This window comes from Callionymus lyra, chromosome 15 (assembly GCF_982586985.1).
Source record: "Callionymus lyra chromosome 15, fCalLyr1.hap1.1, whole genome shotgun sequence".
Classification (NCBI taxonomy): domain Eukaryota; kingdom Metazoa; phylum Chordata; class Actinopteri; order Syngnathiformes; family Callionymidae; genus Callionymus; species Callionymus lyra.
The window spans coordinates 1,306,509-1,334,186 of NC_141832.1; the positions used below are offsets into that span (position 1 = coordinate 1,306,509).

At 47.2% G+C, this 27,678-nt stretch overlaps 4 protein-coding genes across 6 annotated transcripts; 2 read left to right on the plus strand and 2 right to left on the minus strand.

The window, feature by feature from the left end:
• Positions 1–133: 133 nt before the first annotated feature.
• Positions 134–13,026, minus strand: LOC148064351 (uncharacterized). Of its 3 annotated transcripts, none has more exons than XM_087808855.1 (4): positions 12,883–13,026; positions 11,059–12,148; positions 10,155–10,248; positions 134–367 (listed from the first exon to the last, which is right to left on the minus strand). In XM_087808855.1, the coding sequence occupies exons 1-4, from the start codon at positions 13,024–13,026 to the stop codon at positions 253–255; spliced, it is 1,443 nt and encodes a 480-aa protein (XP_087664981.1). In that variant the 3' UTR covers positions 134–252. The 3 variants fall into 3 exon arrangements, with proteins under 3 accessions (XP_087664981.1, XP_087664980.1, XP_087664982.1); XM_087808854.1 differs by having other exon boundaries at positions 12,862–13,026; XM_087808856.1 differs by lacking the exon at positions 134–367 and adding an exon at positions 569–718 and having other exon boundaries at positions 12,862–13,026.
• Positions 13,027–13,891: 865 nt separating this feature from the next.
• jmjd6 (jumonji domain containing 6, arginine demethylase and lysine hydroxylase) lies at positions 13,892–19,945 on the minus strand. The gene is made up of 6 exons (XM_087808860.1): positions 19,584–19,945; positions 16,249–16,637; positions 15,839–16,125; positions 14,766–14,901; positions 14,562–14,700; positions 13,892–14,306 (listed from the first exon to the last, which is right to left on the minus strand). Exons 1-6 carry the CDS (start codon positions 19,710–19,712, stop codon positions 14,175–14,177), a joined length of 1,212 nt encoding a protein of 403 aa, XP_087664986.1. The 5' UTR covers positions 19,713–19,945; the 3' UTR covers positions 13,892–14,174.
• A 140-nt stretch (positions 19,946–20,085) lies between these two features.
• Positions 20,086–21,322, plus strand: mettl23 (methyltransferase 23, arginine). Its single transcript, XM_087808872.1, has 5 exons — positions 20,086–20,245; positions 20,380–20,484; positions 20,542–20,779; positions 20,836–20,920; positions 20,985–21,322. Exons 1-5 carry the CDS (start codon positions 20,168–20,170, stop codon positions 21,142–21,144), a joined length of 666 nt encoding a protein of 221 aa, XP_087664998.1. The 5' UTR covers positions 20,086–20,167; the 3' UTR covers positions 21,145–21,322.
• Positions 21,323–21,419: 97 nt separating this feature from the next.
• Positions 21,420–27,583, plus strand: casc3 (casc3 exon junction complex subunit). Its single transcript, XM_087808847.1, has 11 exons — positions 21,420–21,807; positions 24,498–24,522; positions 24,590–24,645; positions 24,726–24,989; positions 25,155–25,303; positions 25,368–25,541; positions 25,606–26,393; positions 26,456–26,626; positions 26,687–26,785; positions 26,853–27,022; positions 27,086–27,583. The coding sequence occupies exons 1-11, from the start codon at positions 21,622–21,624 to the stop codon at positions 27,227–27,229; spliced, it is 2,226 nt and encodes a 741-aa protein (XP_087664973.1). The 5' UTR covers positions 21,420–21,621; the 3' UTR covers positions 27,230–27,583.
• The last annotated feature ends 95 nt before the right edge of the window (positions 27,584–27,678 follow it).

Genomic DNA, 27,678 nt, shown 5'->3' on the forward strand with positions numbered 1-27,678 from the left:
TCCTCTAATAAGAAAACATACAAATATTAAATATATATTAAAAAATATAACGAATATGTGTGACGTTCCGCCGCCTGCTGGAAATGAGCTGAACTACACTTAAATGTCACTCTAAAGTCAAATAAACAAAGAGTTTCTCTGAATTAATTTATTTTCTACACCAACCAGGAGCTGAACTACATCACGTCAAACACGTCAAACACGTCAAACACGTCAAACACACGTCTGTCAAACTAGTCGCTAAAGAGCGAGTCAGAGCGAGTAGAGCTTGAGCTGCTCCTCCACCTCGCCCTCCGTCACGCCCCCCAGAGCCTCCTGGTTCTCCCGCAGCAGCAGGAAGATGGCGGCCAGCTGCTCCTGCTGGACCCTGAGGACCACAACACTTAGTTACTTCTTCTAGATCTGATCAGTGCTCCAGCTGCAGTGCTCCAGGCGGCCGCGGGGGGGCAGCCGAGAGCGCAGAGGTGTTGTGGCGCCAGCAGGTGGCGCTGTCCGTCAGAAAGAACCATGAACACACTTTTATTGACCAATTTATTAAATCATCAGAACCTTCTCTTCTGGACTCTTGTTGTTATTTTCACGCTCATTCAAAACTTAAACTCTCGAAGAACTAACTTTATAATTCAGTTTGAATGTTCGACGACAAAAACTCTTGTTTTCCGAGCAGGAAATAAACTTTTAAAACCTTTTCTTCACAAGTCGTCAAACTTCCTCGGATCTGAAAGACAAACAAACAAACAAACACGAGTCAGATTCAGAACGCCGTCGTCGATAAAACATGACTCGTCAGTATTAAACTTACTGTGTTGTTGTTAGCGAGCAGCATGCTAGTCATCGAGCGGTTAGCATGTTAGCCGCCGCGAGATCTTCACGCGTGTCTCGAGTGTTTTTGAACGTTTTGCAAAAGTGTTAGCATAAAAAAACATGGAAGACAAATACATGCTGACTCATCATCTGTGAAGAAAATGATTTCATGAATTTAATCGTAACTCACCGACAAAACGCCGAGTCATCATTTGAGTAAATGTAAATAAAAGAAACGACTGACTCATGGTTTGCATGAAATCAGTTGAAAACCGCTGACTAATATTATTGAAATAACTGCAAAGTCATGGTTTGTGGAATAAAGCCGAGTCATTTCTCCAGAAGGTGAAGGTGGTCGTGAACGAGGTCATGTGACGTCCAGGTCACACGTCATGTGACTTTGGTCGACGTGAGAATAAGTGGATTAGATTAACGAGGATTAAATTATTGACTCGCTGAAGAACAGCTGGACGTCATGTGACCTGATGAACAGCAGGGTCGTGCTGACGAGTCGCTCGGAGTCGACTCGAGTCGGAGTCGTTGAGTCAGTCGCTGAAGTCGACTCGATTCAGCCGCTAAAAGTGACTCGATTCAGCCGCTAAAAGTGACTCGATTCAGTCACTAAAAGTGACTCGATTCAGCCGCTAAAAGTGACTCGATTCAGCCGCTAAAAGTGACTCGATTCAGTCACTAAAAGTGACTCGATTCAGCCGCTAAAAGTGACTCGATTCAGTCACTAAAAGTGACTCGATTCAGCCGCTAAAGTCGACTCGATTCAGCCTCTAAAAGTGACTCGATTCAGCCGCTAAAGTCGACTCGATTCAGCCACTAAAAGTGACTCGATTCAGCCGCTAAAAGTGACTCGATTCAGTCACTAAAAGTGACTCGATTCAGCCGCTAAAGTCGACTCGATTCAGCCTCTAAAAGTGACTCGATTCAGCCACTAAAAGTGACTCGATTCAGTCACTAAAAGTGACTCGATTCAGTCACTAAAAGTGACTCGATTCAGCCTCTAAAAGTGACTCGATTCAGTCACTAAAAGTGACTCGATTCAGCCGCTAAAGTCGACTCGATTCAGCCTCTAAAAGTGACTCGATTCAGCCGCTAAAAGTGACTCGATTCAGTCACTAAAAGTGACTCGATTCAGCCGCTAAAGTCGACTCGATTCAGCCTCTAAAAGTGACTCGATTCAGCCACTAAAAGTGACTCGATTCAGTCACTAAAAGTGACTCGATTCAGTCACTAAAAGTGACTCGATTCAGCCTCTAAAAGTGACTCGATTCAGTCACTAAAAGTGACTCGATTCAGCCGCTAAAGTCGACTCGATTCAGCCTCTAAAAGTGACTCGATTCAGCCACTAAAAGTGACTCGATTCAGTCACTAAAAGTGACTCGATTCAGCCGCTAAAGTCGACTCGATTCAGCCTCTAAAAGTGACTCGATTCAGCCTCTAAAAGTGACTCGATTCAGCCACTAAAAGTGACTCGATTCAGTCACTAAAAGTGACTCGATTCAGCCACTAAAAGTGACTCGATTCAGTCACTAAAAGTGACTCGATTCAGCCACTAAAAGTGACTCGATTCAGTCACTAAAGTCGACTCGATTCAGCCACTAAAAGTGACTCGATTCAGTCACTAAAAGTGACTCGATTCAGCCACTAAAAGTGACTCGATTCAGTCACTAAAAGTGACTCGATTCAGTCACTAAAAGTGACTCGATTCAGTCACTAAAGTCGACTCGATTCAGCCGCTAAAGTCGACTCGATTCAGTCACTAAAGTCGACTCGATTCAGTCACTAAAAGTGACTCGATTCAGCCGCTAAAGTCGACTCGATTCAGTCACTAAAGTCGACTCGATTCAGCCACTAAAAGTGACTCGATTCAGTCACTAAAAGTGACTCGATTCAGCCACTAAAAGTGACTCGATTCAGTCACTAAAAGTGACTCGATTCAGTCACTAAAAGTGACTCGATTCAGTCACTAAAGTCGACTCGATTCAGCCGCTAAAAGTGACTCGATTCAGTCACTAAAAGTGACTCGATTCAGCCGCTAAAAGTGACTCGATTCAGTCACTAAAAGTGACTCGATTCAGTCACTAAAGTCGACTCGATTCAGCCGCTAAAAGTGACTCGATTCAGTCACTAAAAGTGACTCGATTCAGTCACTAAAGTCGACTCGATTCAGCCACTAAAAGTGACTCGATTCAGTCACTAAAAGTGACTCGATTCAGTCACTAAAAGTGACTCGATTCAGTCACTAAAAGTGACTCGATTCAGTCACTAAAAGTGACTCGATTCAGTCACTAAAGTCGACTCGATTCAGCCGCTAAAAGTGACTCGATTCAGTCACTAAAAGTGACTCGATTCAGTCACTAAAGTCGACTCGATTCAGCCGCTAAAAGTGACTCGATTCAGTCACTAAAGTCGACTCGATTCAGCCGCTAAAAGTGACTCGATTCAGTCACTAAAAGTGACTCGATTCAGCCGCTAAAGTCGACTCGATTCAGTCACTAAAGTCGACTCGATTCAGCCACTAAAAGTGACTCGATTCAGTCACTAAAAGTGACTCGATTCAGCCACTAAAAGTGACTCGATTCAGTCACTAAAAGTGACTCGATTCAGTCACTAAAAGTGACTCGATTCAGTCACTAAAAGTGACTCGATTCAGTCACTAAAAGTGACTCGATTCAGCCGCTAAAGTCGACTCGATTCAGCCGCTAAAGTCGACTCGATTCAGTCACTAAAAGTGACTCGATTCAGTCACTAAAAGTGACTCGATTCAGTCACTAAAAGTGACTCGATTCAGTCACTAAAGTCGACTCGATTCAGCCGCTAAAAGTGACTCGATTCAGTCGCTAAAGTCGACTCGATTCAGTCGCTAAAGTCGACTCGATTCAGCCGCTAAAAGTGACTCGATTCAGCCACTAAAAGTGACTCGATTCAGTCACTAAAAGTGACTCGATTCAGTCACTAAAGTCGACTCGATTCAGTCACTAAAAGTGACTCGATTCAGTCACTAAAAGTGACTCGATTCAGTCACTAAAGTCGACTCGATTCAGCCACTAAAAGTGACTCGATTCAGCCGCTAAAGTCGACTCGATTCAGCCGCTAAAGTCGACTCGATTCAGTCACTAAAGTCGACTCGATTCAGTCACTAAAAGTGCCTCGATTCAGCCGCTAAAGTCGACTCGATTCAGTCACTAAAGTCGACTCGATTCAGCCGCTAAAAGTGACTCGATTCAGTCACTAAAGTCGACTCGATTCAGTCGCTAAAGTCGACTCGATTCAGCCGCTAAAAGTGACTCGATTCAGTCACTAAAAGTGACTCGATTCAGCCGCTAAAGTCGACTCGATTCAGTCACTAAAGTCGACTCGATTCAGTCACTAAAGTCGACTCGATTCAGCCGCTAAAAGTGACTCGATTCAGCCGCTAAAGTCGACTCGATTCAGCCACTAAAGTCGACTCGATTCAGTCACTAAAAGTGACTCGATTCAGTCGCTAAAAGTGACTCGATTCAGTCGCTAAAGTCGACTCGATTCAGTCGCTAAAGTCGACTCGAGTCAGTGACTAACGTTGAGTCAGTCGCTGAAGTCGACTCGATTCAGCCACTAAAAGTGACTCGATTCAGCCACTAAAAGTGACTCGATTCAGCCACTAAAAGTGACTCGATTCAGTCACTAAAGTCGACTCGATTCAGCCGCTAAAAGTGACTCGATTCAGTCGCTAAAGTCGACTCGATTCAGTCGCTAAAGTCGACTCGATTCAGCCGCTAAAAGTGACTCGATTCAGCCACTAAAAGTGACTCGATTCAGCCACTAAAAGTGACTCGATTCAGTCACTAAAAGTGACTCGATTCAGTCACTAAAGTCGACTCGATTCAGTCACTAAAAGTGACTCGATTCAGTCACTAAAAGTGACTCGATTCAGTCACTAAAGTCGACTCGATTCAGCCACTAAAAGTGACTCGATTCAGCCGCTAAAGTCGACTCGATTCAGCCGCTAAAGTCGACTCGATTCAGTCACTAAAGTCGACTCGATTCAGTCACTAAAAGTGACTCGATTCAGCCGCTAAAGTCGACTCGATTCAGTCACTAAAGTTGACTCGATTCAGCCGCTAAAAGTGACTCGATTCAGTCACTAAAGTCGACTCGATTCAGTCGCTAAAGTCGACTCGATTCAGCCGCTAAAAGTGACTCGATTCAGTCACTAAAAGTGACTCGATTCAGCCGCTAAAGTCGACTCGATTCAGTCACTAAAGTCGACTCGATTCAGTCACTAAAGTCGACTCGATTCAGCCGCTAAAAGTGACTCGATTCAGCCGCTAAAGTCGACTCGATTCAGCCACTAAAGTCGACTCGATTCAGTCACTAAAAGTGACTCGATTCAGTCGCTAAAAGTGACTCGATTCAGTCGCTAAAGTCGACTCGATTCAGTCGCTAAAGTCGACTCGAGTCAGTGACTAACGTTGAGTCAGTCGCTGAAGTCGACTCGATTCAGCCACTAAAAGTGACTCGATTCAGCCACTAAAAGTGACTCGATTCAGCCACTAAAAGTGACTCGATTCAGCCACTAAAAGTGACTCGATTCAGCCACTAAAAGTGACTCGATTCAGTCACTAAAGTCGACTCGATTCAGCCGCTAAAGTCGACTCGATTCAGCCACTAAAAGTGACTCGATTCAGCCGCTAAAGTCGACTCGATTCAGCCACTAAAGTCGACTCGATTCAGTCACTAAAAGTGACTCGATTCAGTCACTAAAGTCGACTCGATTCAGCCGCTAAAGTCGACTCGATTCAGCCGCTAAAGTCGACTCGATTCAGCCGCTAAAGTCGACTCGATTCAGCCGCTAAAGTCGACTCGATTCAGCCTCTAAAGTCGACTCGATTCAGCCGCTAAAGTCGACTCGATTCAGCCGCTAAAGTCGACTCGATTCAGCCGCTAAAGTCGACTCGATTCAGCCGCTAAAGTCGACTCAATTCAGCCGCTAAAGTCGACTCGATTCAGTCGCTAAAAGTCGACTCGATTCAGCCGCTAAAAGTCGACTCGATTCAGCCGCTAAAGTCGACTCGATTCAGTCACTAAAGTCGACTCGATTCAGTCACTAAAGTCGACTCGATTCAGTCACTAAAGTCGACTCGATTCAGCCGCTAAAGTCGACTCGATTCAGCCACTAAAGTCGACTCGATTCAGTCACTAAAGTCGACTCGATTCAGTCGCTAAAGTCGACTCGATTCAGCCGCTAAAGTGACTCGATTCAGCCGCTAAAGTCGACTCGATTCAGTCGCTAAAGTCGACTCGATTCAGTCACTAAAGTCGACTCGATTCAGTCACTAAAGTCGACTCGATTCAGTCACTAAAGTCGACTCGATTCAGTCACTAAAGTCGACTCGATTCAGTCACTAAAGTCGACTCGATTCAGTCACTAAAGTCGACTCGATTCAGTCACTAAAGTCGACTCGATTCAGTCACTAAAGTCGACTCGATTCAGTCACTAAAGTCGACTCGATTCAGCCGCTAAAGTCGACTCGATGCAGCCGCTAAAGTCGACTCGATTCAGCCGCTAAAGTCGACTCGATTCAGCCGCTAAAGTCGACTCGATTCAGCCGCTAAAGTCGACTCGATTCAGCCGCTAAAGTCGACTCGATTCAGTCACTAAAGTCGACTCGATTCAGCCACTAAAGTCGACTCGATTCAGTCACTAAAGTCGACTCGATTCAGCCGCTAAAGTCGGTCGACTCGATTCAGCCGCTAAAGTCGACTCGATTCAGCCGCTAAAGTCGACTCGATTCAGTCGCTAAAGTCGACTCGATTCAGTCGCTAAAGTCGACTCGATTCAGCCGCTAAAGTCGACTCGATTCAGTCACTAAAGTCGACTCGATTCAGTCACTAAAGTCGACTCGATTCAGCCGCTAAAGTCGGTCGACTCGATTCAGCCACTAAAGTCGACTCGATTCAGCCGCTAAAGTCGACTCGATTCAGTCGCTAAAGTCGACTCGATTCAGTCGCTAAAGTCGACTCGATTCAGTCACTAAAGTCGACTCGATTCAGTCACTAAAGTCGACTCGATTCAGTCACTAAAGTCGACTCGATGCAGCCGCTAAAGTCGACTCGATTCAGCCGCTAAAGTCGACTCGATTCAGCCGCTAAAGTCGACTCGATTCAGCCGCTAAAGTCGACTCGATTCAGCCGCTAAAGTCGACTCGATTCAGTCACTAAAGTCGACTCGATTCAGTCACTAAAGTCGACTCGATTCAGCCGCTAAAGTCGACTCGATTCAGTCACTAAAGTCGACTCGATTCAGCCGCTAAAGTCGGTCGACTCGATTCAGCCGCTAAAGTCGACTCGATTCAGCCGCTAAAGTCGACTCGATTCAGCCGCTAAAGTCGACTCGATTCAGCCGCTAAAGTCGACTCGATTCAGCCGCTAAAGTCGACTCGATTCAGTCACTAAAGTCGACTCGATTCAGTCACTAAAGTTGACTCGATTCAGTCACTAAAGTCGACTCGATTCAGTCACTAAAGTCGACTCGATTCAGTCGCTAAAGTCGACTCGATTCAGTCGCTAAAGTCGACTCGATTCAGCCGCTAAAGTCGACTCGATTCAGCCGCTAAAGTCGACTCGATTCAGTCACTAAAGTCGACTCGATTCAGCCGCTAAAGTCGACTCGATTCAGCCGCTAAAGTCGACTCGATTCAGTCACTAAAGTCGACTCGATTCAGCCGCTAAAGTCGACTCGATTCAGTCACTAAAGTCGACTCGATTCAGTCACTAAAGTCGACTCGATTCAGTCACTAAAGTGACTCGATTCAGTCGCTAAAGTCGACTCGATTCAGCCACTAAAGTGACTCGATTCAGCCACTAAAGTGACTCGATTCAGTCACTAAAAGTGACTCGATTCAGCCACTAAAAGTGACTCGATTCAGCCACTAAAAGTGACTCGATTCAGTCGCTAAAGTCGACTCGATTCAGCCACTAAAGTGACTCGATTCAGTCACTAAAAGTGACTCGATTCAGCCACTAAAAGTGACTCGATTCAGCCACTAAAGTGACTCGATTCAGTCACTAAAAGTGACTCGATTCAGTCACTAAAGTGACTCGATTCAGTCGCTAAAGTCGACTCGATTCAGCCACTAAAAGTGACTCGATTCAGCCGCTAAAAGTGACTCGATTCAGCCACTAAAAGTGACTCGAGTCACTAAAGGAACTATAAGGTGTGTTCCATCAACAGCAGGACCACACTAGACTACGTACTGTACTGGGGTCAAAGGTCACAGACTAGATCTTACCATCATGGTTATAAAGACGTCAAGTCAGACGTGAACTCGACCCTGTAGAGATAAAAGTTCATGATCCACTGCAGGAACTTCTCTACACCCATGATCAGGTGTGTGTGTGTGTGTGTGTGTGTGTGTGTGTGTGTGTGTGTGTGTGTGTGTTAGTAGAGTTAGGTGTGTGTGAGTCACACCAGTTCATCACATATAGATTGACTTCAACAATTATTTTAACACAAAGATCAAAGAGGCAAGCAGTGTGTGTGTGTATTAGTTAGTGTTTATATGTGTGCATTAGTTAGTGTTTGTATGTGTGCATTAGTTAGTGTATGTGTGTGTGCATTAGTTAGTGTTTATATGTGTGTATTAGTTAGTGTTTGTATGTGTGCATTAGTTAGTGTTTATATGTGTGTATTAGTTAGTGTTTGTATGTGTGCATTAGTTAATGTTTATATGTGTGCATTAGTTAGTGTTTGTATGTGTGCATTAGTTAGTGTTTATATGTGTGCATTAGTTAGTGTTTATATGTGTGCATTAGTTAGTGTTTGTATGTGTGCACTAGTTAGTGTTTATATGTGTGCATTAGTTAGTGTTTGTATGTGTGTATTAGTTAGTGTTTATATGTGTGTATTAGTTAGTGTTTGTATGTGTGCATTAGTTAGTGTTTATATGTGTGTATTAGTTAGTGTTTGTATGTGTGCATTAGTTAATGTTTATATGTGTGCATTAGTTAGTGTTTGTATGTGTGCATTAGTTAGTGTTTATATGTGTGCATTAGTTAGTGTTTATATGTGTGCATTAGTTAGTGTTTGTATGTGTGCACTAGTTAGTGTTTATATGTGTGCATTAGTTAGTGTTTGTATGTGTGCACTAGTTAGTGTTTATATGTGTGCATTAGTTAGTGTTTGTATGTGTGCATTAGTTAGTGTTTATATGTGTGCATTAGTTAGTGTTTGTATGTGTGCACTAGTTAGTGTTTATATGTGTGCATTAGTTAGTGTTTGTATGTGTGTATTAGTTAGTGTTTATATGTGTGCATTAGTTAGTGTTTATATGTGTGCATTAGTTAGTGTTTATGTGTGTGCATTAGTTAGTGTTTGTATGTGTGCATTAGTTAGTGTTTATGTGTGTGCATTCGTTAGTGTTTATGTGTGTGCATTAGTTAGTGTTTGTATGTGTGCATTAGTTAGTGTTTATGTGTGTGCATTAGTTAGTGTTTGTATGTGTGCATTAGTTAGTGTTAATATGTGTGCATTAGTTAGTGTTTGTATGTGTGCATTAGTTAGTGTTTATGTGTGTGCATTCGTTAGTGTTTATGTGTGTGCATTAGTTAGTGTTTGTATGTGTGCATTAGTTAGTGTTTATGTGTGTGCATTAGTTAGTGTTTGTATGTGTGCATTAGTTAGTGTTAATATGTGTGCATTAGTTAGTGTTTATATGTGTGCATTAGTTAGTGTTAATATGTGTGCATTAGTTAGTGTTTATATGTGTGCATTAGTTAGTGTTTATATGTGTGCATTAGTTAGTGTTAATATGTGTGCATTAGTTAGTGTTTATATGTGTGCATTAGTTAGTGTTTATATGTGTGCATTAGTTAGTGTTAATATGTGTGCATTAGTTAGTGTTTATATGTGTGCATTAGTTAGTGTTAATATGTGTGCATTAGTTAGTGTTTATATGTGTGCATTAGTTAGTGTTTATATGTGTGCATTAGTTAGTGTTAATATGTGTGCATTAGTTAGTGTTAATATGTGTGCATTAGTTAGTGTTTATATGTGTGCATTAGTTAGTGTTTATATGTGTGCATTAGTTAGTGTTTATATGTGTGCATTAGTTAGTGTTTATGTGTGTGCATTAGTTAGTGTTTATATGTGTGCATTAGTTAGTGTTTATATGTGTGCATTAGTTAGTGTTTATATGTGTGCATTAGTTAGTGTTAATATGTGTGCATTAGTTAGTGTTTATATGTGTGCATTAGTTAGTGTTAATATGTGTGCATTAGTTAGTGTTTATATGTGTGCATTAGTTAGTGTTATATGTGTACATTAGTTAGTGTTATATGTGTGCATTAGTTAGTTGTACCTCTGCTCCTCCATCATCTCCTCTTTCGTCATCATGGTCTCCAGCTTGTTTTGTTTCTTCCCTGCAGTGAACGTCACTCTGTCTTCAGCCTCACCTGCAAACACACGTCACACCTGACACTATGACATCACAGGCGACACTTGATGACATCATCACATCAGTGTTTTCATTAGACAGCAGTGTGTGAGGTCGTCAGGTTGTTGAAGTGGGAAGCAGCTGTTGACTAGATTAACTTGACCAACAGATGGTGACTCACACACACACACTCACACACAACACACAACACACACACTCACACACAACACACACACAACACACTCACACACAGACACACAACACACTCTCACACACACACTCACACACAACACACACACACACACTCACACACAACACACAGACACACAACACACACACTCACACACACACACACACACAACACACAGACACACAGACACACAACACACACACTCACACACAGACACACAACACACTCTCACACACACACTCACACACAACACACTCTCACACACACACTCACACACAACACACAGACACACAACACACTCACACACACACACTCACAACACACAACACACTCAAATACCAACAAACAAACACACAACACACCAACAAACAAACACAACACACTCACACACACACACTCACAACACACAACACACTCAAACACCAACAAACAAACACACAACACACTCACACACCAACAAACAAACACAACACACTCACACACCAACAAACAAACACACAACACACTCACACTCACACACAGACACACAACACACTCACACTCACACACAGACACACAACACACTCACACACAACAACACATCAACACACTAACGAACAGACACCAACATACAACACACACTTACACACAAACACACACCTTGGTTCTGATCTGGTTCTGGTCCGGGTGATGTTGCAGGAATATCTTCTGGTTGAGCTTCAGGTACTGATACCAGCTCTGGTTCTGATTGGGCCTTTGGTTCAGGTTCTAGCTCTGGAAGTGCTGCACTCTCCGGTGCTGGTGCTGGTTCTGGCGTCTCTTCTGGTCCTGGAACTGAAATAGGTTCCGCTTTAGGTCCAACTTTCTGTTCCAGTACTGGCTCCACAGCAATGGGTTCTGCTGCCAGAATAGATTCTGGTTCCGGTTCCGGGACTGATACAGGTTCTGGTGCTGCGGGAGATACTGGTTCTGGCACTGGGAGAGATGCCGGTTCTGGAGCTAATATGGGTATAGATTCTAGAGCTGAGACAGTTACTGGTTCTGGTTCTGCAACAGATGCTGCTTTTGGTACAGATTCCGGTTCTGATACTGGGACAGATTCAGGTACATGGACAGATTCCGGTTCTGATACTCGGACAGATTCAGGTACATGGACAGATTCCGGTTCTGATACTGGGACAGATTCAGGTACTTGGACAGATTCCGGTTCTGATACTGGGACAGATTCAGGTACTTGGACAGATTCCGGTTCTGATACTGGGACAGATTCAGGTACTTGGACAGATTCTGGTTCCGGGACAGATTCTGGTACCGGTGCTGGTTCTGGTACTGAGGCAGATTCTGGTTCTGGTGCGAGGGCAGATTCTGGTTCTGGTATTTGGACAGATTCTGGTTCGGGTACCAAGACAGATTCTGGTTCCAGTGGGAGGACAGATTCTGGTTCTTGTAGTTGGACAGATTCTGGTTCTGCTGCTGGCACTAGAACTGGTTCTGGCTCTGGGACAGATTCTGGTTCTGGTGCCTTAACTAACTCTTGGGCTGGCACAGAAACTGGTTCAGAAACCGGGTCTGCCTCTGTCATTGGTGCTGCTTCTGGGATGGATACTGGTTCTGGTTCAGGAATAGATGCTGGTTCTGGGGCAGGTGTTGGTTCTGGTGCTGAGACGGGCTCAGATACTACTTCTGGTGCTGATGCGACAGGTTCTTTGACGGGTCCAGGAGGAGAGGATGGAGCTGGTTCTGGTTCCGACTGAAAGACGTGAAAACAAACCATGAACGCCCGACAGAACCAAACAAACCGAACCCAGATTTAGACTTGTGTGTCAGCAGCCGACCTTTGACCCGAACTGTCACCCGCAGGCGTCGTAAAGACAGCCGGCGCTGACAGAAATATTCTGGTCCACTTGACAGCCGGGTCAAGTGGTCCTGCCCAGAGAAGGTCTGGTTTCTCAGGGACCTCATATGGAGAGCAGGACATGTTACCCTCATGCGGGTCATGTGACCCGCGGTTGGAAATATATGGCGCCGAATATAGTCGTGTGCGACCCGTCGGAACCAAGTCCGATTCGTCTCATGATGAGTCGGCGGGTTTGGACGCTAACTAGCATGTTAGCATCACATGTGTTTGAAAGGAGGCGGTTTGAGAAGAACTAGGGGGCGCTAGAGTTCAAATAAATACTAATGTTCCTAAAGATATTTAGAAACTATTTACTTATAGAATCAAAGTTTATTTTCTTTATTTTCAATTTAAAATAAAAATGTATTTATGCCTGAATTTAGTTAATAAAAACACAAATATCTTCAGATCAAATGAAAGTTTTAATATCAATAAATTATATTAAAATACTCAAAAAAGTAATAAATAAAAGACTCAAAAAAGTAATAAATAAAAGACTCATAAAAGTAATAAATAAAAGACTCATAAAAGTACTATATTAAAATAACATCAGGTGTATTTCTCACCTGCGCAGGTGAGCCACTGACCTGCACCGGAGCCGCGCGTCCCTCGGCGGGTCCGCCGGCGTCAGACTTCTTCTCGGTTCCGGTCCGGTGGCCGAACCAGGCCGAGGCCACGACGAGCGCGACGACGGTGACGAGCAGCGCGGGCAGCAGCAGCTCGAGCTCCATGTCGGCGCGAGTGAGGAGATGTTCTCGCAGGAAACGTGACTCCAGGCTTTTCAAAACAAAAGTCTTCCTGAAGAACCATCTGGCGGCGCGGATCCACCTGATGCCTCCGTGACGTCACCGTCACGTGACACGCAACTATTTTTAAAGTTGATTCGGAGAATTTATTTTTTAATTCACAGTAAGAACAACTTTTTATACGAAGAACCAAGACTGTGTTTTATTTTTTTAATTTTTAATCAACACACGGACTTTTGTTTGCTCATTATTTCAGTTAAATATTGATTAAATGTTTTGTTTTAATTATGGTAATGTTGTGTTTGATATTATGAAACTAATTACTCCTAAAACTGATCATGTAGAAAAGTTTTTATTTGTATTATTCATAAAGTTATTTGTTAAATTAACTTTTTTTTCTGTTACAAAAAAACATTTATAAAACATATTTTCCAAAAATGGATAAAGACTATAGTGTTTATATATATATATATATATATATATATATACATATATATATATATATATACATATATATATATGATATTTACATGTAAATATTAACACATTTACAGGTTTTTTCTTTTAACAAAACTATAAAAACTGACAAAACAAAGTTTTCTTTTTTTAAACGGAAACGACTAGCGGCCGGAAGTATAATTGCAACCCAAATATAAACAAACTGAATATTTGCATGTTAATAGTAATAATAAATAATAATATTCTACACACACTTTATTGAAATATAAACCACAAAATAACCCGTAATTTTTTTTTTTTAATTCGATTAAAAACCAAAAACAAAGTGGCCCCTGGGAGTTCTGCCTTTTGGCTCAGCTCTTTTTTTTAAAGACCAGACATGACAACGACATAAAATCAATCATAGAAAATATTTTATTAGCAAAAAGTTCACGAGTTTTTCTTCTTCTGTGGATCCGCGCGTGTCGGAGGCACTTTGATGAACGGAACCACGAACTGGACCTTCGACGCCACGCCGGGGTCACGTGACACCAGAGGAACCATGAGTTACGCCAGAAGCTTCAGAGATTCCTTCAGCGGTGCACGTGTGCGCACACACACACACACACACACACACAAAGCACAGTGGTGAAAGGCAGGTGTTCACGGAGCTCCAGGTGTGCAGAGGCGTGAGGTCACCGCGACGAGCTGCGCTCTTTGCTAACGCAGTCGTCGGGTCCGCGCGAGTCTCCGTTAGCCGTCGCGCCGCAGGTGCGTCGCTTCTTCCTGCGGTGAGTCATGGTGTCGACCTCCGAGCTGGACTCCACCTGCAGGACACACACCTTAGCTCCGGAGAAAGAGTGTGTGTGTCTGTGAGTGTGAGTGTGAGTGAGTGAGTGAGTGAGTGAGTGAGCGAGTGAGCGAGTGTGCGAGTGTGCGTGTGAGTGTGTGTGTACATGTGTGTGTGTGTGTGTGCGTGTGTAGGGGTGTGCGTGTGTAGGGGTGTGTGTGTGTGTGTGCGTGAGTGTGTGTGTACGTGTGTGTGTGTGTGTGTGTGAGTGTGTGTGTGTGTGTCGACGTACATCTGAGCCCGAGTCGGACGAGCTGGACGAAGACGAAGACGACGAGTCACTGGAGCTGTCGGACGCGATCCCGGTCGACTCCTGCAGGTCCACTTTGTCGGCCAGGGCGGCCAGGTCCGGTCGCTCCTGCTTGAGGACCCTGAACCCAACACATCTTTCAGTCCACAGACACCGACCCGGGTTCTGCACGAGTGGCGTACTCACCGGTACCACTTCCTGGACAGTTTGGGTCGCCCGCGGACCGTCTTGTGCCACACTATGGGGAAGTTGGTGGTGCTGGCAAAGTTCTGCGTGACCGCGATGGTCGTGTCCAGATTCAGAACCACGTGCCACCACCCTCCTGCACACACACACACACACACACACACACACACACACACACACACACACACACACACACACACACACACACACACACACACACACACACACACACACACACACACACACACACACACACACACACACACACACACACACACACACACACACACACACACACCAAAGAGTCAGATGCACCCCCTACTGGAGGATTACAGGAAGATGATGATGATTCTGAATAATTAATTTTACGACGTCGCGACGATCACGTGACGCGGAGACGATCACGTGACACGGAGACGATCACGTGATGCGCAGACGATCACGTGACGCGCAGACGATCACGTGACGACGGCGACGATCACGTGACGCGCAGACGATCACGTGACGCGCAGACGATCACGTGACGCGCAGACGATCACGTGATCGATCGTCAAACGTTAACTGGAGGTTCTGGTCCAACAGTCGCTCCAGGAAGCTAACGAAGCTTTAATCCAGATTAATCTGCAGCTCTTCCTGGTGAGGTCAGCGTTACCATGACAACATGTCACCTCAGACAATCTGTTTGTTGATCCGTGTGTCAGGTGTAAGAAAACACTGATACACTTAAATATCAGCGTACTTTTAGATCTCAAAACATGGTTTAAATCACATGTTATCGTCTCATCTTTCATTATTTATATTTTAATAAACTGTGTTTAAAATGAAAATAAATAAATATACATATTTTTCCCTTTTATAAATTCATTAGCGTTTGTTTCCGCCGCAGTCATCATGTCCTCCGCGGCTAAATCAACGATGAAATCCCGCGAGATCTCGTCGATGACTGAGGACGAGAGGATACAGTGACTCCAGCAGATTTGATTGCTTTCATTTGTTTAAAAACCAAAAGCTGTTCCTCACACACACACACACACACACACACACACGGTTACCATGACGACCGCTCTACTGACCTGGCACGAACACCGTCTCTCCGGGCTTCTGCAGGATCTCCAGGGGCCGGAACTCGGGGGGCCAGCCGGGCTGCTGGGTCCGCGGGTAGACCACGTTGAACCAGGTGATGGCCTCGTCCTGCTGGTTCCCGCCGTCCTCGCGCGTGACCTTGATGAGCTCCCGTGGCGTGTTGGTGGGGAACAGGCACCAGCGCTTGTGGCCTTGGACCAGCGCGTTCCAGGCGCTGGTGCCGAGCGGGTCGATGTGGATGCCGGTCCCCGAGCGGGCCGGGCCCATGACGAACCACCTGAGGCGGACAGTCGGGTCAGCGACAGCGAGCAACGGCGCCAAAACAAATCTGATGAACGCGGCTACGACTACATGTCCACGAGCTCGCGGGCGGCGGTCACGACTAGGTCAAAGGTCACACCTGTATGGCGGGCGACGCTTCTCTCCGGCGAACTGAAACAGGTCGTCGTTAAAGAACACGGGCACCTGGTAGTCCTCCAGCAACTTGCGGCGCTTGGCGTGCTCACCGTAGCTGCTGTCGAAGATGTAGAGCGGGCTGTCGTCGCGCGTGCTCTCCAGGTACTCCACGTAGTACTTCATCTTCATCTTCACCGAGTAGCCGTCGTTGTCCTCGCCGCACTTGAACTTCTGGTTGCGGTACTTGCGCTTGAGTCGCTCCAGGGTCCACTTGTCGCGGCCGGGCCACGAGTCCTGGCAGCCCACCAGAACCACGGGCTTGTAGGGTCGCTCGAAGCGCCGGATGAACTCGTCCGGGCTCGTCGTGACGGCGTCGGCTCGCTCCACGTTGTCCTGCAACACACAGTCGGGTGAGACTCGACACACAGTCGGGTGAGACTCGACCTACAGTCGGGTGAGACTCGACCTACAGTCGGGTGAGACTCGACACACAGTCGGGTGAGACTCGACCTACAGTCGGGTGAGACTCGACCTACAGTCGGGTGAGACTCGACCTACAGTCGGGTGAGACTCGACCTACAGTCGGGTGAGACTCGGCCTACAGTCGGGTGAGACTCGACCTACAGTCGGGTGAGACTCGGCCTACAGTCGGGTGAGACTCGACCTACAGTCGGGTGAGACTCGGCCTACAGTCGGGTGAGACTCGGCCTACAGTCGGGTGAGACTCGGCCTACAGTCGGGTGAGACTCGGCCTACAGTCGGGTGAGACTCGGCCTACAGTCGGGTGAGACTCGGCCTACAGTCGGGTGAGACTCGGCCTACAGTCGGGTGAGACTCGGCCTACAGTCGGGTGAGACTCGACCTACAGTCGGGTGAGACTCGGCCTACAGTCGGGTGAGACTCGACCTACAGTCGGGTGAGACTCGGCCTACAGTCGGGTGAGACTCGGCCTACAGTCGGGTGAGACTCGGCCTACAGTCGGGTGAGACTCGGCCTACAGTCGGGTGAGACTCGGCCTACAGTCGGGTGAGACTCGGCCTACAGTCGGGTGAGACTCGGCCTACAGTCGGGTGAGACTCGACACACAGTCGGGTGAGACTCGGCCTACAGTCGGGTGAGACTCGACACACAGTCGGGTGAGACTCGGCCTACAGTCGGGTGAGACTCGGCCTACAGTCGGGTGAGACTCGACCTACAGTCGGGTGAGACTCGGCCTACAGTCGGGTGAGACTCGGCCTACAGTCGGGTGAGACTCGGCCTACAGTCGGGTGAGACTCGACACACAGTCGGGTGAGACTCGACCTACAGTCGGGTGAGACTCGGCCTACAGTCGGGTGAGACTCGACACACAGTCGGGTGAGACTCGACACACAGTCGGGTGAGACTCGTCACACAGTCGGGTGAGACTCGACCTACAGTCGGGTGAGACTCGGCCTACAGTCGGGTGAGACTCGACCTACAGTCGGGTGAGACTCGGCCTACAGTCGGGTGAGACTCGACCTACAGTCGGGTGAGACTCGGCCTACAGTCGGGTGAGACTCGGCCTACAGTCGGGTGAGACTCGGCCTACAGTCGGGTGAGACTCGACCTACAGTCGGGTGAGACTCGACACACAGTCGGGTGAGACTCGACCTACAGTCGGGTGAGACTCGGCCTACAGTCGGGTGAGACTCGACACACAGTCGGGTGAGACTCGACACACAGTCGGGTGAGACTCGTCACACAGTCGGGTGAGACTCGACCTACAGTCGGGTGAGACTCGGCCTACAGTCGGGTGAGACTCGGCCTACAGTCGGGTGAGTCTCGACCTACAGTCGGGTGAGACTCGACCTACAGTCGGGTGAGACTCGGCCTACAGTCGGGTGAGACTCGGCCTACAGTCGGGTGAGACTCGGCCTACAGTCGGGTGAGACTCGGCCTACAGTCGGGTGAGACTCGGCCTACAAAAATAGAACAAAGCGTCGACACAAATAACCATAAAATGGATAATAAGCAACCGATTCTTTTTTAAATACAAATTAAAGAATAACAAAATCTTGGTGTATTATTTACGATAAAGTTTGAGTAAAATACAATATATTCAATTTTAAAAGTATGCATCATTTTAGGAGACGATGAATTTTGTTTCTCTTTTTGGTTGAATTAATGAAACTCAAAATATGTCCAAACATCAGGTTTAAAAGCCGGTGGAGACGACTGTATCCTCTAATCCTCAGTCATGGCCAGGATCTCAAATGGTCACTTTGTTCCTATAGCAGCGGAGGACACAACGACCGACGCCATCTAGCGGCCGGAAGTATAACTGCGACACAAACATGAATAAAACCTGTGAATATATTTGCCTGTAAATAGGTAATAATAAAAATTGGATAATTATATTCTACACATACTTGTTTGACATATAATCCACAAAATAACCCTGAAAATAAAATTAAATACAATTTAAAATCCCTAAAATTTTTCTGGAAATTAAGCCGTAAGGTTTTTGGAGGGAAAATATAAAATTAAATAAATCGACACTGTGCTGTTGAATATCGATACAGTAACGGTAAATAGGTATATATAATATATATATATATATATATATAAGTGTATTTGGATTGATTGACTACAATTTCAAAACTAGCCTCGCATAACATCTTAGGCGAGTAAAATGTTCATTGGAATCCATAGATTATCATTTTACCTCATTTATTCTTTAAATTGATTGTCATCATAATTGATCCTTTTTCTGAAATTTCACTTCCGCAAATTCCGTAAATATAATCAATTAACAAATACATAGTAACTGTTTATTCATTAGATTATTCTTTGAGACAAATGTTACAAGTTAACATAAATAAATGGATTCAAATGATTAATTCATATAATTTTACACTCTTTGTTTAGGAGCCTTTTCAGTTTTTTTAATGGTTCATTATTAAGCAACTATAACCATAGGTCACACCTGGTCATGGGAGGTTGACCGGAAATAAATGCACTTTCACCTGTTTTAATAACACGTCACTTCCTTCATATGCATCACAGAGAATCGATACTTGGATCAATGGAATAGTCTTGGTTTCTTATCAATCAATTGATCAATTGATCCTCAACATGTTACAAACGTTTCTAATAAAACAGAAAAAGCGTTTTTCAACAACAACGAGCGTTTTTCTTTCTTCTGGAAACGTCGCGTTCAGGTGTTTTCACAGGTGAGATCTCGGACAGGTGTGCGTGATAGAACGAGGATGATCGATCTCCTCGTTCTAATCATGAGTCAATAACAATATGTGTGTGTGTGTTAGCATGCTAGCATGCTAACACACACATAGCAGCTAGCAGCTAGCTCGATGCTACCTTGACGCTGCGGTGCGACACGTCGAAGGCCTCATGGTAGCCTCTTCTGGTCCAGTCCCCCGCGTCCTTGAGCTCGGGTCTGGCGCTCCTCTTGGCTTCTTTGATCCGCTTCTTGCTCTTGTGGTTCATGCCTCGCTCGGGCGTCGAGTGCTCGCTGCGGGGGGTCAGGCGGGGGTCAGGCTGGACGCCGGCTCGCTGGACCGGCACCGGAAGTCGTGACGCGGTGCTTCAAAGACACCCCTGGCGGCGGCGGCGGTTGTGGTTTCACGCGCACGCACGCGTGCGTGTGTGTGTTCGTGTGATGGTTGTGAGTCAGCGACACAACAAACACACAATGACTTCGCGACCCGTGTCGTCATCGAGACCCGCCCACCTGGCCGAACTGGACGGTGATTGGCTTAAAACCCCGTCGTTCCATTGGTGGACGAGCTACAACCGCTTCCCGCCAGACGCTTCTAAGCGATTTGATTGGTTGCTTCTGACGTCTGAAGCGGAAGTAGTTCGCAGCGCAGCTACGACTATGTCACACATTTGATTCGGTTTCGTTCTTTAAAAGAGGAAGAAAATGTCAACTCGGCAGAAGAATGGACAAAGACGTTTCCTACAAAGTGTTTACGTTTGAGGACCAGGATGTTGAGAGACTTTCTGTCACCATCCCAGAGGTCGTTATATTGTTATTATTTAAAAACACATGTGTGACCCCTGTGACCCCGGATGACTCTTGTCAACATTATTGACCATTGAATCCTTCACAAGTTACACAAGCTTGTTACACAAGTACATGTTTCTATTCCAGGTTCTGGACCCGAGGTTCGGGATGTACGTGTGGCCCTGTGCTGTGGTTCTGGCTCAGTACCTCTGGACACGCAGACGGGATCTGAAGGACCTCACAGTTCTGGAGGTATTAACTACAGATGGATGTGTTTGGACTCTGTTCTGGTTGTGTGTTTGTGTGCAGCTGGGCGCTGGGGTCGCGCTCCCTGGTCTGGTGGCAGCCAGCTGTGGTTCTCGGGTCATACTGTCGGACAGCTCCAGATCCCCGGACTCTCTCAAGAACTGCGTCAACAGTTGCCGTGCCAACGGTCTAGAGGAGGTGGTCACGGTGGGTCTCACCTGGGGTGAGGTGTCGCCCGACCTGGTCCAGCTGCCTCACCTGGATCTCATTTTGGGATCTGACGTGTTTTATGAGCCAGAAGGTAAATCGGTATTTTGAAATTAAAACTGCCTTTTCAAACGATGTGATTCACGCCAGACTTCGAGGACGTGCTGCTGATGGTTTCCTTCCTTCTGAGGAAGAATCCTGCAGCTCAGTTCTGGACCACCTACCAGGAGAGAAGGTACAGTTGGACTATCATCTAAATGATGGGTCGTTTTTGATCGATGTGTGGCTCTCTTCCTCAGTGCTGACTGGAGTCTGGAGTCGCTGCTTCACCGCTGGAACCTTCAGTGTGTTGACGTCCCACTGGAGACTTTCGACGCCGATCGCGGCGAACTGGCAGGAAGTCGACTCCCAGGACGTCACAATGTACAGATGATGGTCATCAAACCGATGACCTCATGATGCATTTGTATGGGATTATTTTAACCAAAGCATTCTAATGATTAAACGCAACAAATATGCTTTGATTGTATTTCACTTTAAACCTGGATTTAAATACTATTTTTGTACACTTGTGTCAGTATCCTGTCTGAAGAGGGAAACAGGTTGTCATGGAAATAAATATTCTTAAGTGTTTGTATGATGGCTGTATGTTTATTGGAGCATTTTAATCTTTTAATATACTGTGGACAATTAAACAATATGTTGCTATCCTTAGACGGGAAATAAAGCTACATTAAAATCAACAACACAACGCGTCATTGATCAGTTTACATCTTTAATCAATATTTAAGATCTAGAAGTTGAACGTACAATCAATCAGCGCAGGGTCTCGTCTACGCCAGCAGGGGGCGGTGTCGGACGTCACAGAGCGGCGAAGAAGACACTTGACTTCCCACAATCCTTTTCGCGCTTCCGCTCGCTCATTCCAGCCCTAAGATGGCGGACCGGCGGCGAAGGAGGAGGCGCGCGTCTCAGGACAGCGAGGACGACGACGAGTCCGGCTCCGGGTCGGACGCGGCGAGGTCTGGCTCGCCGACGGTCAAGGCCCGAGTGCGGGAGCCGGAGCCCGTGGAGGTGGCAGTGAGCCGGCTGGAGGAGAAGAAGGACGTGGAGTCCGAGTGTGTGAGTAGCTAGTGGAGAAGCTAACCTGCTCACCAGCCGCTCCAGGAACAGCGACATGTTCGCCACCGAACGGTTTCGAGGAACCGGGTTTTGTTGTCATGGCGACTGTTGGGCGTCAATCCGGTGGTGTTGAGTGACGGGGAGTCTCCTTGGCGGACTGACCCGTTAAGTTCTGGTTCTGTTCGTGCGACGACGGTTCGACTTGAACTCGTTCAAACCGGGTCAGATGTTCTGTTTGTTCTCGAGTATCTTCCCGTCACACACCGCGGTGTCACGAGCACCTGACCTGATGATCCAGGTGTTACTGATCTCATGTCAGTGTTCATGTTTGGATGTCTCTGCGCACCTGTTCACTTAATCTGTTCATCCGTTTTTGAGTTATTCTGCCCAAAGACTGTCTGATCGTGAACATAGACATGATTAACTTCTTTATTTATTTATAAAATGCTTCTGGACTGAAATCAAATGTGTTTTACCTCAGTTGTGTCTTTAATCTCTTGTAAGAAAGTCCTAATGACGACAAGGATCTACTGTATCTGGTGTTGTGATAGTGTAGTAACAAGTATATATGTGTAGTATTGTCCAGTACTTGACTCTGGTGTTGTGATAGTGTAGTAACAAGTATATATGTGTAGTATTGTCCAGTAGTTGACTCTGGTGTTGTGATAGTGTAGTAACAAGTATATATGTGTAGTATTGTCCAGTACTTGACTCTGGTGTTGTGATAGTGTAGTAACAAGTATATATGTGTAGTATTGTCCAGTACTTGACTCTGGTGTTGTGATAGTGTAGTAACAAGTATATATGTGTAGTATTGTCCAGTACTTGACTCTGGTGTTGTGATAGTGTAGTAACAAGTATATATGTGTAGTATTGTCCAGTACTTGACTCTGGTGTTGTGATAGTGTAGTCACAAGTATATATGTGTAGTATTGTCCAGTAGTTGACTCTGGTGTTGTGATAGTGTAGTAACAAGTATATATGTGTAGTATTGTCCAGTAGTTGACTCTGGTGTTGTGATAGTGTAGTAACAAGTATATATGTGTAGTATTGTCCAGTACTTGACTCTGGTGTTGTGATAGTGTAGTAACAAGTATATATGTGTAGTATTGTCCAGTACTTGACTCTGGTGTTGTGATAGTGTAGTAACAAGTATATATGTGTAGTATTGTCTAGTACTTGACTCTGGTGTTGTGATAGTGTAGTAACAAGTATATATGTGTAGTATTGTTGAGTACCTGACTCTGGTGTTGTGATAGTGTAGTAACAAGTATATATGTGTAGTATTGTCGCGTACTTGACTCTGGTGTTGTGATAGTGTAGTAACAAGTATATATGTGTAGTATTGTCCAGTACTTGACTCTGGTGTTGTGATAGTGTAGTAACAAGGATATATGTGTAGTATTGTCCAGTACTTGACTCTGATGTTGTGATAGTGTAGTAACAAGTATATATGTGTAGTATTGTTCAGTACTTGACTCTGGTGTTGTGATAGTGTAGTAACAAGTATATATGTGTAGTATTGTCCAGTACTTGACTCTGATGTTGTGATAGTGTAGTAACAAGTATATATGTGTAGTATTGTCCAGTACTTCAATTCAATTCAATTTTATTTAAAGTGTCTTATCATAACAAAGTTATCTCAAGACACTATACAGTTGAAATAAGACTACAGTTGATTAAGGAAAAATAGATCCAGCAATTCAACAAAGAGCAAGAAACAAAACACTGTACAGTGAGCAATGGCGAGGAAAAACTTCCTTTTAGAAGCAGAAACCTCGAGCGGAACCAGACTCATTGTTGACGGCCTGCCGCTTTGACCGGCTGGGAGGAAGGATGGGGGGATAGACAGATGTATAAGGAGAGGAGTGAGGGAGGATATAGTGAGAGAAAAGAGGAGAGTGTAGGAGGGTCCATGGGGGTGCTGGAGAGAACTCTACTCTGGTGTTGTGATAGTTTAGTAACAAGTATATATGTGTAGTATTGTCAAGTACTTAACTCTGGTGTTGTGATAGTGTAGTAACAAGTATATATGTGTAGTATTGTCAAGTACTTAACTTTGGTGTTGTGATTGTGTAGTAACAAGTATATATGTGTAGTAACAAGTATATATGTGTAGTATTGTCCAGTACTTTACTCTGGTGTTGTGATAGTGTAGTAACAAGTATATATGTGTAGTATTGTCCAGTACTTGACTCTGGTGTTGTAGTATTTACAGACCACATGACTCTTGAAGTCGTAACTACTTTCATTTGTTTTCAAACCAAAATATGTCCAAACATCAGCTTTAAAAGCTGCTGGACTCACTGTATCCTCTCGTCCTCAGTCACCGGCGGTAACATGCGGGACCTCAATGTTCATTTAGCTGCGGAGGACATGGCTTGGTAACAAACTTAAATTAACTATACAGTGCTGTTAAATATCGGTGCCTTATCGTGGGAAAAAATACCTAAATATTAATATCGCTGTATCAATATTTTCCCGTCCCAAATTTATCGTCCCAAACGGAGCTGGTCCAGGTTCTGTAACACATGTTGGTCACATGACATGTTGGTCACATGACATGTTGGTCACATGACATGTTGGTCACATGACATGTTGGTCACATGACATGTTGGTCACATGACATGTTAACGGACAAGTGAGGCTGATGAATGTTTAACTGACGACACCTTCTCTCGTCCCTGCAGGAGAGCGAGGACGGAGCAGGTGAAGGTGAGACTCGTCAGAACCTTCAGGTGTTCCCACAGGAAGTCATGTGACCGTCTTGTTTCGTCCACAGCCGTCCTCACGGACTACGACAGCGCGGACCAGGAGGAGGCCGGCTCCCACTCCGAGGTGAACGGATAGGAACCATTGGAATGGTTTTGGTTTCTTAGGTTTTATCGGTCACACTCATGTGGTTCTGGTCCTCACAGGGACCTGAGGAGGAAGAGGAGCAGTTCAGTGATGAAGAACCTGCAGCCGTCAGTGACACCAAGCCAACGGCTGAGGAAGCTGTTGAGGAGGATCATCCGGAGGAGGAGGAAGAGGAGGAGGAGGAGGAGGAGGAGGAGGAAGAGGAGGATGTCGTTGTGGAGGAAGAGGAGGAGGAGGAGGAGGAAGGAGGAAAGATCAAGGAGGAGAGGAAGTCCACGGAGAAGGCCAACTCTGCAGGAGAGAGACAGAGTGGAGACGGACAGGTGCGTGAAGTTTAAACTCGTGTCCACATCAGGACGTTATATTAGCCAGAGTGATGGCGCCACCGTGTGGTGGTCTCGTGCACAACAACCAGATAATTCAGATGAGAAGTGAGGCGACAGCAGGGGGCGCTACGACGATGAACTGCAGCTGAGTTGTTCCTGCAGGAGTCGACCGACGAACCCGAGACCAAGAGCGCAGGGAAGCCCGGACAGAAGCTGGACGACGACGAGGACCGCAAGAACCCGGCCTACATTCCCCGGAAAGGTCTGTTCTTCGAGCACGACGTCAGAGGCCACGCCCACGAGGAGGAGAGGTACCGACCCGGTTCTTTAATGTGTCCCGACCCGCCACATGAAGCTGAACCCGTTCTTTTCCAGACCGAAGGGAAGGAACCGGAAGCTGTGGAAAGACGAGGGCCGCTGGGAGCACGACCGGTTCCGAGAGGAGGAGCAGGCGCCCAAGAGCCGCGAGGAGCTCATCGCCATCTACGGCTACGACATCCGCAACGGCGGCGGCGCCGGCGAGCGAGGGATGCGGCAGCGACGGCCACGGTGAGAGACTCGTGTTGGACGCGTCGACGGTTCTCAGGTGTTGACGACTCGTCTGTCCCCGCAGTCAGACCTCGTCTCCGGGCCGAGACAAGCGCTGGAGGGACGGCGCCGAGCGTCCCGGCCGGTCGTGGCAGAACAGTCGAGCCGGTCCCCCCTCCGGACCCCCTACCTCGTCCTCGGTCCACATCTCGTCCTCCCAGCGGAGCGGCTACAGCTCCAGGCAGGCGGCTCCCCGTGGCAGACCGGCCCATCAGAACCAGTTCAGGAACAATGACGCAAACACACAAGTGGGTCAGAACCACGACCAGGCGGGGTTGAAGGTTTTCCCTGAACTCGTCGGAGAGAGACACCGCGGCCGTGGGAGGTCTGGTTCTTCTTCGGTGGAGAGTGTTCTGGTGGGCCGGGGGAAGGGGGAGCGAGAGGTTCTGGTCTCTGCTGCAGTTTCACCTCCGCCCGGATTTCAACCTCAGGACCCGCGCGGGGCTGCACCCCCCTCCCACCAGGACTCCCCCACAACCACCACCAGCGGGGACGTTTCACCCCCCACCGAGCGGCCGGTGGAGCGGAAGTCGTACTCTCTGGCCCGCAGAACTCGTTCCCGGCCCGCGGACCTGGGCAGCAAACAGACGTCCGTGGACGAGACGCCGGCGGCCGTAACTCCCCCCGGGGAGGGGGGAGGCAAGGGCTGGTCCGGCGGCGTGGACGGGCCGAGCCCGACGCCGGCGCCGGGCGGGCTGGACGGACTGGACCAGGACGTGGCCCAGCTGAGTCTCGTGGGACGACAGAACTGGAGCCAGAGTCCGACGTCGTACATCCAGAGTCCCATCTCCTACATCCGCTCCGAGATGAAGGGTGAGTCTCCCGGGTCGGGTCAGAGGTCGACGGTCTCACGAGTGGTTCTGGTCTCTCCTCAGGACTCTCCAACCCCCTGCACCTGCCCGCCACCCCCCCTCAGTTCTCCAACATGGACGACATGAGCACCAACCGGGCGAAGCGCTACTCGTCGCAGCGGCAGCGGCCGGTCCCGGACGCCGCCCCCCCGCCCATGCACCTGGGCGTGATGGAGGGTCACTACTACGAGCCCAGTAAGACTCGGGTCCGCCGGGGCGACCGCCTCTCTTTGACGTCCACTCTTGTGTCTCCAGTGTCGTACCAGGGACCCATCTACGCTCACGGCGAAGGCCCCGCCCCCCTGCCGCCCCAGGGCATGCTGGTCCAGCCGGAGATGCACATCAGTCACCCAGGTGAGTCGCTCTTCCGGTCGCATCGGCGGCGCCACGTTTCTGACGCCCGCCGCTCTCTCTCCCTCAGCTCTGCACCCCCACCAGTCGGGAGCCCCCATCGCCAACCCCGCCCTCTACGGCGGCCCCCCCGTGTCTCTGTCGCCCGGACAGCCTCAGCAGCTGCTGCCGCCGCCGCCCTTCTACCCGCCGCCGGGCGTCATGACCTTCCCGTATCCAGCCATGTACCCGACGCCACAGGTGTGTTGACGCTCGACTCTCTTACCTGTCGATGACCTGTCTGACCTCCTCCTCCTCCTCCAGGGTCAGGCCCAGGTCACGTACGGCGGGGTCACGTACTACGACACGGCGCAGCAGCAGGCCCAGCCCAAACCCTCGCCCCCCCGACGCACCTCTCAGCCCGTCTCCATCAAACCCCCTCCAGAGGTCCACTTCGCCTCGGAGTGACCCGTCTGCTCCTGAGGGTCCGGCGACTGACCCCGCGACTGACCCCGCCCCCCCGACAACAAACTCTGGCGTTTTTTTGTTTTGTTTTTTATATACAAGTGACTTAATTCTCTCGTTCGTTAGTTTTTATGTTTCCAGAAAGGATTCTGTCCGTTTCCATGGCAACCGCGGTCGAAAGAATATAAGATTTGTGACGCGATCGCTCCAGAGATTCCAGTTCCTGTGTCTGCCGCCTGGGGGCGCTATTGAGTTTGTTTTTGTTGATTTCAAGAGGATCTATGTTCAGGCTGCAGGTTCAACACCGCAGGTTGTAAATACAACCGAGATGTAAATAAAGTGACGACAAACCTTCGAGTTGGACTTTCTGTTCGTGACGTCATCAGTTAGTTTGGTTCGTGCTGGAAAATATTTATATCGTATATTTATATATCATTTTCTACCCGATAATT